The 15549-nt window shown below is 32.6% G+C and overlaps 1 protein-coding gene across 5 annotated transcripts in view; it reads right to left on the minus strand.

Annotated features, from left to right (window-relative positions):
• Positions 1-15549, minus strand: part of Ppn (proteoglycan-like sulfated glycoprotein papilin) — a 743946-nt gene that overhangs the window by 37331 nt on the left and 691066 nt on the right. For 3 of the 5 annotated variants that reach the window (XM_069817364.1, XM_069817365.1, XM_069817361.1), the window contains exons 26-28: positions 13403-13579; positions 12166-12345; positions 9908-10099 (exon numbers count right to left, since the gene is read on the minus strand). In XM_069817364.1, coding sequence (XP_069673465.1) covers positions 9908-10099; positions 12166-12345; positions 13403-13579 — 549 coding nt within the window. Of the gene's footprint in view, positions 1-1440; positions 1612-9907; positions 10100-12165; positions 12346-13402; positions 13580-15549 lie in introns of all 5 variants that reach the window. The other 2 variants (XM_069817362.1, XM_069817363.1) reach the window with 2 other exon arrangements.

Consider the following 15549-nt stretch of genomic DNA (forward strand, 5'->3'; position numbering starts at 1 on the left):
AATTACAGTGGTATCATGATGACAATGATCGTGGTTGTGGTGATGACAATGATAATGGTTGTACTGATGACAGTGGTGGTGATGGTGGTTGTTGTGGTAGTTGTAGCTAGTAATGATTATGGTGATAACAGTGATAATGGTGGATGTTCTCATTATTAGAAAATGGCAATTAAGTATTATATTATGTTGACTATGGCATTGAAACATGCGCGAGGAATGATACATTCTATTAGTCTATACAAGTCCACACAACTGCATTCAAATTCAATTTTACATACAATATTTGAAGGAAAATTTGTGATTACTTGTACGTGCATTTTAAAAAACATCTTACTAGACAGATAATATTAATCCTTTAACTCCATAAATTACAATTCCACACTTTTTACGCTAAAGTATGTGAATCTTATTCCATGCTCACAATAATGAAGATCCATTAGACACAAAAGTAGAATAATAGATTAATTTTCACAAAATTATAATTAATAGTGTGTATTTCACAAATAAAATAAAACTCCAACTTCACGAAACAACTGAAACGAGAAATTTGGAATTTCATTATAATAAATTACACATTTTCTATGGTAATTTATTTTTTTACGATAAAAATTAAAGCCAGAAATATTTTTATGCTCGACCATACCGAAATGTAGTAATTATACACCTGGTAGCAGTCCTTTAACGCATGTCATTAAAGTACACCTACTCATTAAAGTACATGTGTTCAGCCAATGACAACACAGCTTACAAGTGTTCAGCCAATGACAAGTCAGCTTTGTACCGTTATAAAACCGCAAGTATCGATTATTCTCGGATATGCAATCGAAAGAGAATTAGTGAAAAGTCATGGAGGCTGGAAATCCAATACTGTCGCAGAAGGTTATGTTCTGTTACTATAATAATTAGCGTTAATTGTAAATAATATTCAAATAAATTCAATTTGTCATCTCGTTTTTCAATGTCTAATTTAATTTCAATATTATCTCTGTAGGTTCTTATGGCCTAGCAAGGTCAATGTGGACATCTGTTCCTCGGAAAAAAATAAATACTTTCGCGTCTGCGCACATCTCACAACATACGGAACATTGCTCAAGGTCAGATACAAATAAAATTAATAATATCAAGTAAGAAATATGGTCGAGCATAAAAAGTCGTATAAAACTCGCCTATAATGGTAATTAAGAAGCTTGCGTTCGTTTCATAAATATCCATACTCACGTCTTAATTACCTTCATTATAGGCTCGTTGCATAATGTACTATTATACAATACTTGAAACTGGGAAGAAAGCGAAGATAATTGTGTGTGGAATTGTAAAATATTGTCACGTAACAGAAAAAGAAAACAAGTAAATACAATTGCTAGTTCAGTAGAACTGCAACTTTCTACTCCTGTTTCAAATACTAATAATACAAAACACAAATACGTTCAACCAACTCACCCACTCTGGATGGGCATTCTGCCTCGCATGCTGTCTGAGAGTCAAACCTGTTAGTATTGCCTCCACAACCACTGTAATAGAATGGCATGCATCTGTTTTCTGAAGCATCGAAGAACCATCGTGGCAGACGTTCAGTGCAATTTCCCTGATCCCGCGGCATTACACAATAATCTGTCAGTAAGCAACAATCCAATCACCAAACGTAACCACAATGAAAACGTGCACATGCAGAATAATAAGTGTTCAAGTGTGTAAGGGCAGATAACCCCATCATGATTTATGGAAATCAGTGACAGAAATCATATCAGCAGAATTAATGATAATTGTGAAAGGTTTCTGAAAGAGTTAGTGAGACACTGTTGCTAGATATAACATAATGCATGTTACTAATAAAACAAAATGCAATGCAATTATAGAAATAATGCAGATTCGTTTCACCCTGTTCAGTTGGAAATGGTTTCACAATTTAAAATTCACTCACATCATGACTAAACATTTAGAAATGTCTTTGTGGGAAATATCTTCCAAATATAATAACTGTACTAATAATCCTTACAATGATAGCTATTCGTAAGTTTTATTAGTTATTATAATTGAGGGGTTTGCCGGAAGAAAGGCGGATAGACCTCTACGCCCTTCTTCGGGAAAACGGTTTAAAATGTAGTGAATAATTCGCTAATTACAGTAGCGAAATTTTGTTTTGATTGTACTGCACATACCTAAAGGACAGGGCTGTGTGCGTGCGTGATTTAGTCAGTCAGTCTACAAGTAGAGCTAGTGCTGCGCGTTACCGCATACTGTACTGTGTGTGTTTTCTCTTGGTAGAGACTAAGCAAATACATATAGTTCAATTTAGTCAGTCCAGTTGTTTCGTTTGACTACTTTTTATGTTCATTATTGTCCTTGCTTTAAGAGTAAACAAAATTATGAAACTCATAGATTCAGACGGAAATATTTTATGTTCTATAAAGAAATTTGTTACAATATTAAGATTTTTGGGCTTATTGTTATCAGGATTGTACAAAGAATAAATTTTATTTATTTATGCTCACACAAAATGGAGATTTTCTTTTTCTGTTATATTCAGAGATTTTGCTTTGCGTACTTATTGTCTACTCAGTATATCTGAAATAATGTAAATTACTTTAGAAGTAGATAATAAATGTCATAAAATGTAATCTTCATCTTACGATGTTTGGTGACGTATACACGTCTGTTGATGTGACATATTAATGAATTTAAATGCTATTATAGTCACAATCATGCCATGGTATGAAAGAAAAATTTCGAACCTGCGACTTCCTGTTCTCCGGTCAGGCGCTCTACCACTGAGGTATCGAGTTCGTCTCATGCCAAAGGCTTGGAATTATCCTTTCATACTGGCGACTCTGTTATAGAGTACTGTCCATAGCGTCTGATTTAGTCAGCACTGCTTATGGGTCATTGTAAGATGAAGATTACATTTGTAAAAGTTTCTTTCAACCCATAAGCAGTGCTGACTAAATCAGACACTATGGACAGTACTCTATAACAGAGTCGCCAGTATGAAAGGATAATTCCAAGCCTTTGGCGTGAGACAAACTCGATAGCTCAGTGGTAGAGCGCCTGACCGGAAAACAGGAAGTCAACAGGAAGTCGCAGGTTCGATTCCCACTCGATGTTGTGAAATTTTTCTTTCATACCATGACATGATTATGACTATAATAGCATTTAAATTCATTCGTCATCATAAAATGTATCTTTGTTTCAATTCCGTGTGAAATTTAAATCTGAAATCTACATTAAATCCCCTAAGCAAATCATTATATGGATAAAGGGCGTATAGACCGAAGTTTTATATGGTACAAATATAAGGAAATTTAATAATATAAATTGCCTAAATGCTACAAAACATTTATACTCGCTAAGATTTTTAATTTAATGTATAATTTTGTTCGCTATCTGTATAACATTTTATTCAGGTGCGTTTTAAAATCTTAGATTGCCTGTATCTCAATTCACCATATTGACGTATACGCCCTTTTTCCGGCAAACCCCTCAATTAAATATTTAAGTATCGGTATCTGACTGCAATTGTTTAATGTACACCTATTTCATGCAAAGATAATGAAACTTTATTACCATTCTTTGAACGAAAAATTCTCAGGAATATTTTATAGGTCAATAAAAGGAGGAGAGGTTTGTAAACTAATCAGAAACTTGAACTTTACAAACGGGGAAACATTGTACGGTTTATCAAGTCAAGGCGATTGCCATGGCTGAGACATTTCAAAAGAATGCCCAAGGAAATAATACTCTATGAAGTTCTTCATCAAAAAATGAAGTAAGAAAACAAGGAAGGGCAAGAAAGAGGTGGTTACAATTCGTGGAGGAAGACCTGAAAAGCACGAAACTTACCAGATGGTAGGGAAAAGCTTTAGATCGAGTTGAATAGAAGCGAACTGTGAGGAAGGCTAAAATCATCCTGTGCAGTAATTGTCTTAGAATAAGAATAGTTTTATATGCAATCATATTATTAAATACTGGTACCTTTCTTTAGTAACAAAAATAAAACAAAATCTTTCTAGAAGACATGGTATCCAAGGATAATTTTCATGAGTTAAAAGAAAATTAAATAATCAATATTATATTCAACAGAATAAAATAAAGAATAGTTTTATAATTTATAACCAAGAAAATATATAACGTAAACTGGGGATACTTGAACCACCTCAGAAAGTTTCATTAACTCCTACAAAAAACGTATACCTTGAGAAACTTTCATTGCTCTCCTATAATCTTTTCGCTGTAAGAAAAATCCTAATATAAACAATAGCACGTGACTGAAGTGAGGCTTCATTGGCCGCTGTTTGGCGCCATAGATTCTCAGTACATGTTCCCGCCTACTGTTGTACATTTTGTTTCATGTTAAACATTTCCCGTTACTCGTCACGTAGACCTAACCTCACTATTATAGGCTACTTTCATTTGCTTAGGAAACATTTACTTTATAATTACTGTAATTAAAACTGATTTAACTTATTACATACATTTAAGACTATTTGTTTTTCTCCGCTTTTGAGAGGGTTTCCAATCTTATGTTTAACAACCACACACACCGAGGATGCAGAAGCCATACTTCAGTACCACGTGCTTACGTAAACATCTACGAGCTCAAGTGACGCCAGCTTGTTACAAAAACAGACTACCTCGGTATTACTGTTTGTATTCATTCGCGTTCATAGTACATAACAAAATATAAAAGTAGTTTTTCTTTTACATAGCGTTTTACATATGAGTGAAGTTATATGTTTCATTGTGTTTAATAACTAGAATTCAATTTTTTATTTTCAAATAATACAAGATGATAGTTTCCAAATACGGACTATATTTTCCTGCGTCATGTGAGTGTTTCGACTGGGAGCCAATCACGGGTATGACAGCCACGTGCTTGTGTTTACATTAGGATTTTTCTTACAGTGAAAACAGTATATATGTTGAATCTTGCGACATACAAACCATAGGCAAGCAGCTTTATTGCATTGTCACTATTGTTATGTATTTATTTATTGTTTTATTAGTGGCTCAAGTTACTCAGGAAATGGGTATACTTGAGCCACCCATTTAAAAATGCTATGTGGTGCAAGTTAAACTTCATATGAGGTTACTTGAGTTAATAAAACCTTAAATGATAACATTTTATAGATTTGGGTACAGTATATATGTAGTTTATTATGTTTAGCTATATTCTATAATTCACTGAGATAATATGCACGCATAATTTTCTTTTCTTTAATTCCAAAATTTGAATTAAAAAATTACAAAAATCACGGAAACGAAAACATCTAAACACCTGATTTGGCTCAAATATCCCCGATGTCTCAAGTAACCCCACCTTACCCGGTACTTGAATGAGTTGATAAACAACTGCTACTAAAAGTTATTATTAGATCAATGGTAGACTGAGTTTGTTTCAGTGTCAAACATTTTACTAAATCACTTAATTGTAATATATAATGATTATATATTGCAATAAGTGACTTGCCAAAAAAGTTTCAACATACTGGAAAGGATTTCTCTCGTGTCCAAATTTATTAATGTTACAAACACCTATTTTAAAGACACTGCGAATGTTTTATTTTGATGTTTGTGAAATATGACTTTGAAGACCACCTCCAAGGCTCCATATCATTGCTGACATGCCATGCAATGTCATTGAACATGCTTAAAAACTCATACGTTAAAACTTACATGCAAAAATAAAATTGTTGCTTTCGAACCTATATTCGGTTCGTAAATATATCATTATGCATTCATTTAGTATGCAAGAAGAACTAAAATTTAAAGAAATTGTTCTGCAATTTAAGTAGAATGCAGTAAAATATAAAATGCAAACAGTGAACTAAATAAAACAATTCCCTTAATATTATCTCTTGGTTATCAGTATTGTTATATTTTCAAGCAATATGTTAATTAATTGTAGCTAAATAAAAAAAAAACTGAACAATGCAAAGGCGCTGATTTCACGAACAATTTTGCAAAATTACATCTAGAAACTTCATCATCTTTATTCATAGAAAGAGAAAAATATGTTTATTCAGCTTATATATTTTTAGTTTCGAGGATAGAGGCGATTATTATTTTTTTTCTTCCGTAAAAAATACACATAATCGAAGTTTTAGTGGTTTCTGAAGCTGCATTTGTTCATATTTTCTGTATAATATATTTAATTATTTTCAGAGCAAACATTCCCTTTTAAATGTTGAAGAACATTCACTGTAAATATAGTAGCCTACCAGTAAATTTGTTGATCAAAGTAGGCTACAATTCACACTCTCTCATTACATCTATAGCATACTCAGAATTCTATTTGATCATCACTTACCAAACAAATGTTGACGAATTTGTGAATAACTACATCCCTTTACTAAATATGCCACCATTTAATCTTAATGAATAACACTCCCTTATCATTATATCAATGAAGACAATACATTATTTTCCGTCCCCAACCCCCACAAAGAAAGAGACTGACTTCATTCAGGTCTGAATTTTTCCCTCAAAATTCTGTCTATTAAAAGAAAAGAAAATTCCACAACCTGAGGAGTAACCTCCCACATACTGGTACCTGATGGGATGATTCTTTTAAGTTTCCAGTATGTCAGAATTTCACATATCAGTAAGCAAATAATACTGGTACTGTACAGTATAGGTATACATTGAATACTGTAACCCTACACAAAACCTCTTAAAATTCACACGCAATATTAAAGTCTTTATTCATTAATGTAATCAATTTTCATTCTATATTATTAATTAAATTGCCTAGCTACTACCAGATATCGTAATGTACATATTTACTATGATTTCTTTCTAAAGAAAGTCTCAGCTGCCTTAAAATTTTCCTTCGTTCACGAAACTATTTATACAAATGTTTAATTTGGAGTTATATTTTTCCCACTTTGTATTATAGATTTTGCACTTCTATTAACTAATGACATATTTACCTTCATTGATTAAAGTTCAAATTACCACTTTGTTAAAAACATAAAATTACTTAGTCATACATTAAAAAGTATTAAAATTTTAAAAAAGGTAATGATAAAGTTAATCTTAAATGCATTTTAAACGTGTTATGTCTAGTTAGATTTTCCCTACCCTTCGGTTACAGTGAATTACTATGTAAAGTTATGATTCTCCCTCCACCCCCGCCTTTTATGAATCTTTAGGATTACCATACAAAACTTACAGCTTAAATATATATATATATATATATATATATATATATATATATATATATATCCTAGTATGAACTTTAAAAATTATCCTAAGTGGTCACTGCAACCACTTTCTTCTATTTTTTCTCGAAGAAAATTGTTTCATTGCGTAACATAAGATAAAAATGTTCTTTTCTGAAACTTTACAACATAATATGCAGAACAATTTTGCAGCATATCCATCACCTAGAGCGCATGAATATAATCCACTGAGCATCAGCACCATATCTGAAGAAGCATCAAAACTGCAGCACAAAACCCTAAGAAGAAATATCAAACCTTCCGACCAAAACCAAGATATATGAATCCAGAAAATGCGTGTGCAATGCAGAAGAGTTATGGCTAATGGAAAAGAAATGTTTTATACAAGTACCGGTAGGCCTATGTACACGCTTTCATTTGACACAAAAGATCAGTTCTCAGTAGATTTCAACAAATCATTTTCAGCAAACATGTAACAGCCAAAGAGTAGTAGTATGTGATGAGACTATATAGAACAACCTGTACAATACCTGCGGAGAGTCTTATCTAGGTGGCTTTAGAAATTACATACAACGTCACCAATAGTTAAAAGCAAGCAAAACATGATTACAGAATTCTATATAAACAGAAAAGAAGTGGGTAGTTATTAGAAGCTGTACTATTTCTTTACGTCCTCAAGAAATTAAAACTTATGTTCAGAACTTTCAAAGATATACCCCAATGTATATTATCTCGTTACAGTAATTTCTAGCAGTGGCGGCTGCTGATCATGCTGCAGCATTGCACAACGACCAAGTTTTTCCCGCACATTAAAATTTTGTTTATATTAAATAACTAAACAAATTTTAAGTTTCCTTCTCGTCCAATTTAAATATATACATTTATTTATTCATATATCATTAAAAAATTCGAGTATAAAATAATCAGCTTTTATAAAATTCTTCAAATTGTGAATACTTCAGAAGTGGTCGTTGTGCGGCTCAAGCAACAGCCAGATTCGTGTAGCGGCTGGTATTGAAAGTACGCTCAGGTCAGAGTTCCCTATCCCAGCAGTTAACACAGCTGGTCGCGGCAAAGCTCTTGCAACAACCGGAAGCAAATAGTTCTTGTATTTGCCTGTAGATTGGAGAAGTGGCCATTCCGAATGGACATAGTCGCTGGATGACTCGTGACTTGAGACGAAATTTTCCGATTTTTTCCGAGTCTTCGTTTCTCACGTGGTTTCTCATTTCCTGACTTCCTGTTTCCTGACCAACGTGTAGCTAGGTGAGCACGTGGTCCAGTCGTTTTATAATCGTGTGAAATGCAGTGGCGTATACTGGTTAAAGGGTTTGGGCTACCGCTGACCCTATTATTACACAAAATATATCTATAATTTTAATTACTATGGTAAAACTAATAATAGAAAATTATTACATTATGTTATATTATAAACTTTTTCTTTTGTAATTTCCTTGGGCTACCGCCGGTAGCCCTGGTAGCCCGCAAAATACGCCCCTGGTGAAATGCATTTAATCCTCTCTTAAATATTTAGTTTTTGTTGGAATTTAAGTAGTTTTATGTGAATTGTGCTGCATAATACAATTTTTTTTTATTGGATGTGATATTTCCGCCAAGTTTGTGACATAGGTATGTAGGCATATAACGTTATGAATTTTGTAAGTTTTAAAAAAAAACAGGAACTTTTCTGGAGTTTAATGAGTATTATGTGAATTGTGGTAGTTATCACAATTTTTATAGTGCAGTGATGTTTTCTTCAAGTTTGTGATATACGTGCGTTTACCATTATGAATTCTGTAAATAGTTTACAAAACAAGAACTTTTCTGTACTTTCTGACGAAGAAAAATAAAAAATTAAAGAACTAGGTAGACCATTGCCTGATCTAAATATTGTCCAGACAGTTACTACGGGGAAAAAACAGTTAAGAGAATTTTTAGAAAGGAAATTTACAATAATCATGACTGGCTTTGTGGTTGTGAAGTGAAAAACGCATTGTTTTGTTTTCCGTGTATTTTGTTTGATGGGGAACAGTCGTGGACAAGAACGGACATTACTGATATTAATTATTTAAGTACCAGCATTGGATTAAAATGTTCATGACCATGTACTGATAAAGGTAACTAATTCTACCCCTCTCATCACAGAAAGTGCAACACCTAGACCCAAACTTCACCAGCCGCCACTGATTTCTAGGTTCCATAAATTATCAATTTAAGTATTCTGGTTCCACAGCAATACTTATTGTGAGTTAAGAAATGTATATAATTCATTACAATTTTGACATTTATAGACACTCAAACTACAGAGCGATCCTTACAAACCTTTAGAATTTTAATGACTTATAACTTCTGAACCAATAATAGCAAAGGTAGACATGAACATTGTTGTTAAGATATTAGTTTCAAATACTCAGTTACACAAAAAAAGTAAAACATATCTTTATCTACATTATTATATCCCAGGAAGTCTACTTTATTATACATTCTGTACACAAATGTTGCGACTCTAGTTAACTTTGTGTTAAATATAACAGCTTCATAGTGGTACCGGTATGTCAGTACAGCTACCTAATAATCATGTAGTGCAAAAGACACCATTTCATGCATAGCTTCCCTTAATGAGTAAATGTCAGAGTTTTCAATGTATATACAGAATATACAAGTTGTTTACAGAGGTTATGACACCAACAGAAGGGAACACCTACTGAGGACAGTGGCACTCTGAATACCTCTGAAACTTGCATGACTTGATACGTGGCACTTATGTTTGCACTCCTCCTCAGTTTTGAACCTGTTTCCATTGCCTTGACAACCCCCATACATGAACTGTTTGCAACTTTTCTCTGAGACATCATAATACCAGCGAAGAATTGCACCCGGACAAGGACCCATGTCCTTAGGAAGAGCACAATTATCCAATACTGCTGAAACAAAGTATGTGATGAAGAAAACAGCAGCAGCAGATATACTTACAGAATATTTCCTCGTTCTAGGAGAAGTTTACCAACAAAAACTAAATTGGTTATTTCGAAGTTTACAAGTAAGCTTAATTGAACATGAAATATATGAAGAAAGAAATAAAAATACGAAAGTAACAGAAAGAACACAAAATTGAAGTTAAGTCACCGCCAAATGAGCGAATTTGTATTTTTGGTCCAGGGAAATATCCGTCTTTTATGAAAACACATATCTTATTTTTAGCTGAGTATTTTCTCTGGACCAAAAATGCAACACTAATAGAACAAAATTAATCAACACTTAAATCGTTACTGCACTAATAGCGAATAATTACATTAAAAAAATTCGCTCTTTTGGCTCTGGTGGCCGTTTCTTGCGTCCCTGGCAGTGGGAAAGAGAAAAACAACAAAACGTTCCTTGTGACCCTTGTGGTATAAAAGAGAAACATTGAAATGCGCGAGTGTACCGTGTATTCAAACATTAGGCTACCCAGATAATATGTTTCAGAGAAATTTCCAACAATTCCAGAGGAAAGGTAGAAAACATTTTAGTATAATAAACATGTGATAGTGATCACGATGGTTATGATGACACATTTTTTTTAATTAAAAGGAAATATAAGACTATTATTCTAATTAATAGATTAGTCATTAACTTGAACATCTAAATATGAAAATGTTGGACAAAGGACATGCCAGTAGTCTGTATTCATTACGTCATCTTAACTAAATTAAAACTGTTCTGCTTTAAATAATACAGTTTTGGTCAATTTTTGTTTTTAATATATATTTCTGGGTGTCCAAAGAATTAAAGTAAGTGTTGATATAAAATTGGGTCACCTCCTCCTTATCTTAAGCAATTTATTAGTTAAGCATTTGAAATGACAAAAAAAAAATTAATACAGGTTATGTGCAATTTTTTTTTTCATCTATGCATAGTTCCATAGATGTACAAGCATCCAACATTTTGGATCTAACCTAGGTATTGTATAGGATCCATCATCAAAGGAGTCAGAGGAAAGTCTATCTGCTGGATTAGTTACCAGAACTGAAGAATAGTTCTGAATAGTGGATCCAAAGGATTCTCCTTTTCTTGTTTCTCCTAATATGAGGAGACATGCAGTTTCAAAATGTTGGTGCAAAAACTAAAAAAATTTATAATCACGTTGTACGTCAGCTGCTTGGATAAACAAATTTAAATGATGAAAAATTACACACAAAAATTCCTGCTTTAATACTTACGAAGTATAATAAATCTAAAATGAAAGTAGCTGCATTACTATTGACAACGTCTTAACATTGCCCTACTACATTATCAATTAATAATTTATTGACAGAATGAAAAGATATAGTACTTAAATTCGATATATGGAGACTGCAATTTCCTTCCATTTAAAAATGCTAAGTCTTATTTATAAATGAAATATAATAAAAATATTTTTTCATCAATCTGTTACATAGTTAAAAAAAGCCTTCAATGAAAAATAAAAGTGACAAAATTCCGATAACTGCATTTGTCCTTATTTTAATATTTGTATTTTTAATGTCATTTTTCTATTGTTACGTGTATGATTTTCCTCATCACTTATTCACTTTCAAATACAATAGATTATGCAATACTCGACAGATGGCAGCACATATCTTTGGCATGTGCAGTATCTAGTGGAGAATATTTGAACTTCGTGTTACAAAAAAATGTGACATGTTCTCATCAATTTTGTACCTTGAACAAAGACGTATTCCAGTTATAATTGTATATAATTGTGATATTAGTTCAAACCAAGGAACATAAAAAAGACAGTAGAGGTTCATTTATATTCATGAATATTCGTTTGAAACACTTTAACAATTAAAAAATATCATTATTATAAATGCAACATGGGAAAACATAGCATTTTAAAACAGTTAAAAGTAACTCTAAATGAATACTTTTCTTTTAAATTGTACTAATAACTCTGTATCAAATGTTAATATATTAAATGTTGCTGTCTGCTTCTTCGTATAATTTGTATACCTTTGTGTTAACTTACCTCTACTCCTGCCAGGTTGTATGCATTTATGCTGACATTCTGTCTCTGTAAGGAAATTATTTCTGTTCCCGTGGCAACCACCATAAGTGAACTCTTGACACATTCGCAACTCTTGATCGTAATACCAGCGAGAGAAGTTACCACGACATGGTCCCTCAGCTTTGGATTGTTCGCATATATCTGAAATAGAAAAGTAAGCACTCAATCTTATTAACAAAGGTCTATACGGTAGTACCTAGTAACTTAATGTGTGCAATTTTTGTTTAATTTATTTACAGAATGGATCATAATGAATGAGAATTGCAATATCTTATGTTATTTAATGAACGATATTAATTATTATTTTGATAATCCTTTTCTCTTAGGCAAAAACAACTTCCAATCTTGAAAGCCCTTTTTAACAATCTCTAATTATTATTTTTTCTTAAAATGCGGTTTTTAAGGGGGTTTTCACGTAACAAGGTGTTTTATAGACACCAGGTAATGGAATACTGTAACTCTCTTCTTGGGTTCTCAGCCAAGTAAAGGCTGGTTCACAATAAACCGGGAATGGAAACAACAACGAGAACGGAAATAAAGTTAAAAATAAATGTATTTAAATGTGAGCATACACAATAGTTAATTGTAAATGCTCACATTTAAATATATTTATTTTAACAATATTTCCGTTCTCGTTCTCGTTGTCGTTTCCGTTCCCGGTTTATTGTGAACCAGCCTTCAGTTGAATTGATGCTTTCAAGCTTTCGATGACTAGCCTTGCCATCTTCTTCAGGGACTGAAATGCTGTGGTGTCCACAAAGACCAGAACTTACTGAGACTAGTTAAGGATGACATTATTATTATTATTATTATTATTATTATTATTATTATTATTATTATTATTATTATTAATAGTTTATTTATGGCAGTTTTTCCGGGACTTCTGAAATTATTCCTTAAAAACGGGAAAGTTAAAACATGGTTTTACTGTATTCATACTGCAAATTCCAAATGATATAAAAATTTCGGGTTTGATTTGCATCATGAGTTCCGATCATGGTATCGTACAGCATTACAATTGCAATTCACTGCAAAAGCAAAGAGTTCAGGTAGTGCTTTGAAACAGGCCATAACTAGGCGTTTCTTTTCAAATTCTTCCAACTCTCCAACACCATCATTACTGCACTTTCTCATTTACATTGAACAACCTCTGGAATTCAAAGTGCAACTTAGTATAACAGCATGTTTAAATTCTCACCAAGGGTTTCTGGAATGACGCAGAGTTCCTCACAGTCTTCCCTTGTCTCGAATCTGTTGTTATTGCCTAGGCAGCCACCATAAATGAACTGTCCACATTGCTGTCTCTCAGGATCGTAGTACCAGTGTGGGTAATAGCCTTCACAAGGTCCTGCAATCTTCGGCAGGTAACAAGCATCTGAAGAGAAAATTATTTATTATATTTTAATATATTTTTAACCTTAAAAACATTAAATAAATCATTTATATTGGTACTTAACCCTTAACAGAAAGATCGGTCTATACTTGTTTTTTTGAAAGATGGGACATGACAGTTAAGTGGCCGAGCTTGGAACTACAGTGCCATGTTGCCAATATGGACTATCACGCTGCCAGCTGATGGAAAGTAGTAATTGTCGTGAAGTGGCTTACGTTACAACATTCATTGGCAATTGATGCGAAGGTAAGAAAACAATACAAAAATCGACAGAGAATCAAAGACAAAACGTGTCAATGCTAACACTGTGTGCACAATAAATGTCGCCAAGAGAGCTATTAAGCACTCACCATGTGGGAATTGTAAGTTTGGCAACTCAACCATTGTTACCATAGCAACAGGCCTACCACGGTATGTGACATTCAGTTGTTTTTCTGATTGCAATGCTCCTGTCATGTCCCATCTTTCAAAAAAACAAGTATAAGAGACTGGGCAAATTTCACTGTTATTCCCATAAGTAATTTATACACATTTCATTCAAGATAATAATATATTTAACAATAAACACATATTTTACAATAAATATAATTAAAAATATTTAATTTAAGATAATTTATTTTTATCAATTAACCAGAAGCAGCTGCACTACGAAAGTCTTTAGAGGATGTGGTAATACCAGACAGACCTCGAATAATATTTTGTGAAGGGGTTTTTCTGGATTTCGGTGAGGTTGGCTGCTGTACCATACAAACTTGTCTTCTCCAAGATATACGTCATTTGTTGGAGAAGTATTAGGAGGAGGTGGGGCTGTTTCAACTCTATTCTCATCTGGCAACTTCATTAGGGAGTTGTATGTCTCTTTCTAACAACTCGTCATCTGATTCTGAATCAGATGTTTCAATCTGGTTAGCACTAGAGATGATAAAATCAGGGTTTGTACAAAATCATCGAATGTGGACATTCACCTACTTCATTTTCATCACCAATTTCATCTTCATCTTTAGTCATTTCTGCATTATTTTTCAAAAATTATGTTCAGTGGGCATAACTGACATGGTGGGCTATGTTTGCAATAACTGTGGGACATAATAAAAACTAAGTACCGAAAAGAAATTAAACACAAACCATACTTACAACAATATTGAAATTGACGAACTACTACATAATACGATATACCGACTGGCAAATAAATGCTAAATTTTTTAATTTTAAGTTGTTAAAATATACTATCTTTAGAAAACATCAATGACAGTTATAACATGACAAAATAAGTAGGCTATCAGTTAAATAAAATATGTCTAAATATGTATTTATGGATTATAAATTCACTGGTAGTAAGTAACAGAATATGTAAAGAGATAAGAATGGTTAAAAAGAGAAATATAAACAGAAAGAGGACGAAGAATAAAAGCACAAAAATTAGTAAAAGAAGAAGAGAAGAAAAGGTGAAGAAGACTAAAGATTCATCTGATCTTCTATCTGTCCATCTGTCTTTGTACTGTACTGTAGTACATTGAAATTTCTTATATCCTATGGCATGAATTTTATTCATGTTTAATATATACTGGTACAAGTTATGCATGCAGAAATAATGCATATGATTATGAAATACAATAATTTCACTAAAAGATAAAATGAGCCTTTATTAATCTTTAATTTTCTTCTGACATCAACAAATAACATGCTTTTTTGAAAGCGAAATAACTATTGTATACTTTCTTGGAAGCGAAATAACTACACTATCTGGAAAGCGAAATAATGTTTACTTTTAACTGAAACATTATACACTTTTAGATAAGAGCATATTGATCACCTTTCCTTCTACTTTACTTACTTTCAGAATCAGCTCATTCAGATACACTACTTAAAGAACATTTATGTTATTTTATTTTCCTACAAATAAATTAGACAAATTTTAATACATGGGCATAAAATAGCGGTGGCGTACGTTG

The sequence above is a fragment of the Periplaneta americana genome, chromosome 17, assembly GCF_040183065.1.
Source record: "Periplaneta americana isolate PAMFEO1 chromosome 17, P.americana_PAMFEO1_priV1, whole genome shotgun sequence".
Taxonomy (NCBI): domain Eukaryota; kingdom Metazoa; phylum Arthropoda; class Insecta; order Blattodea; family Blattidae; genus Periplaneta; species Periplaneta americana.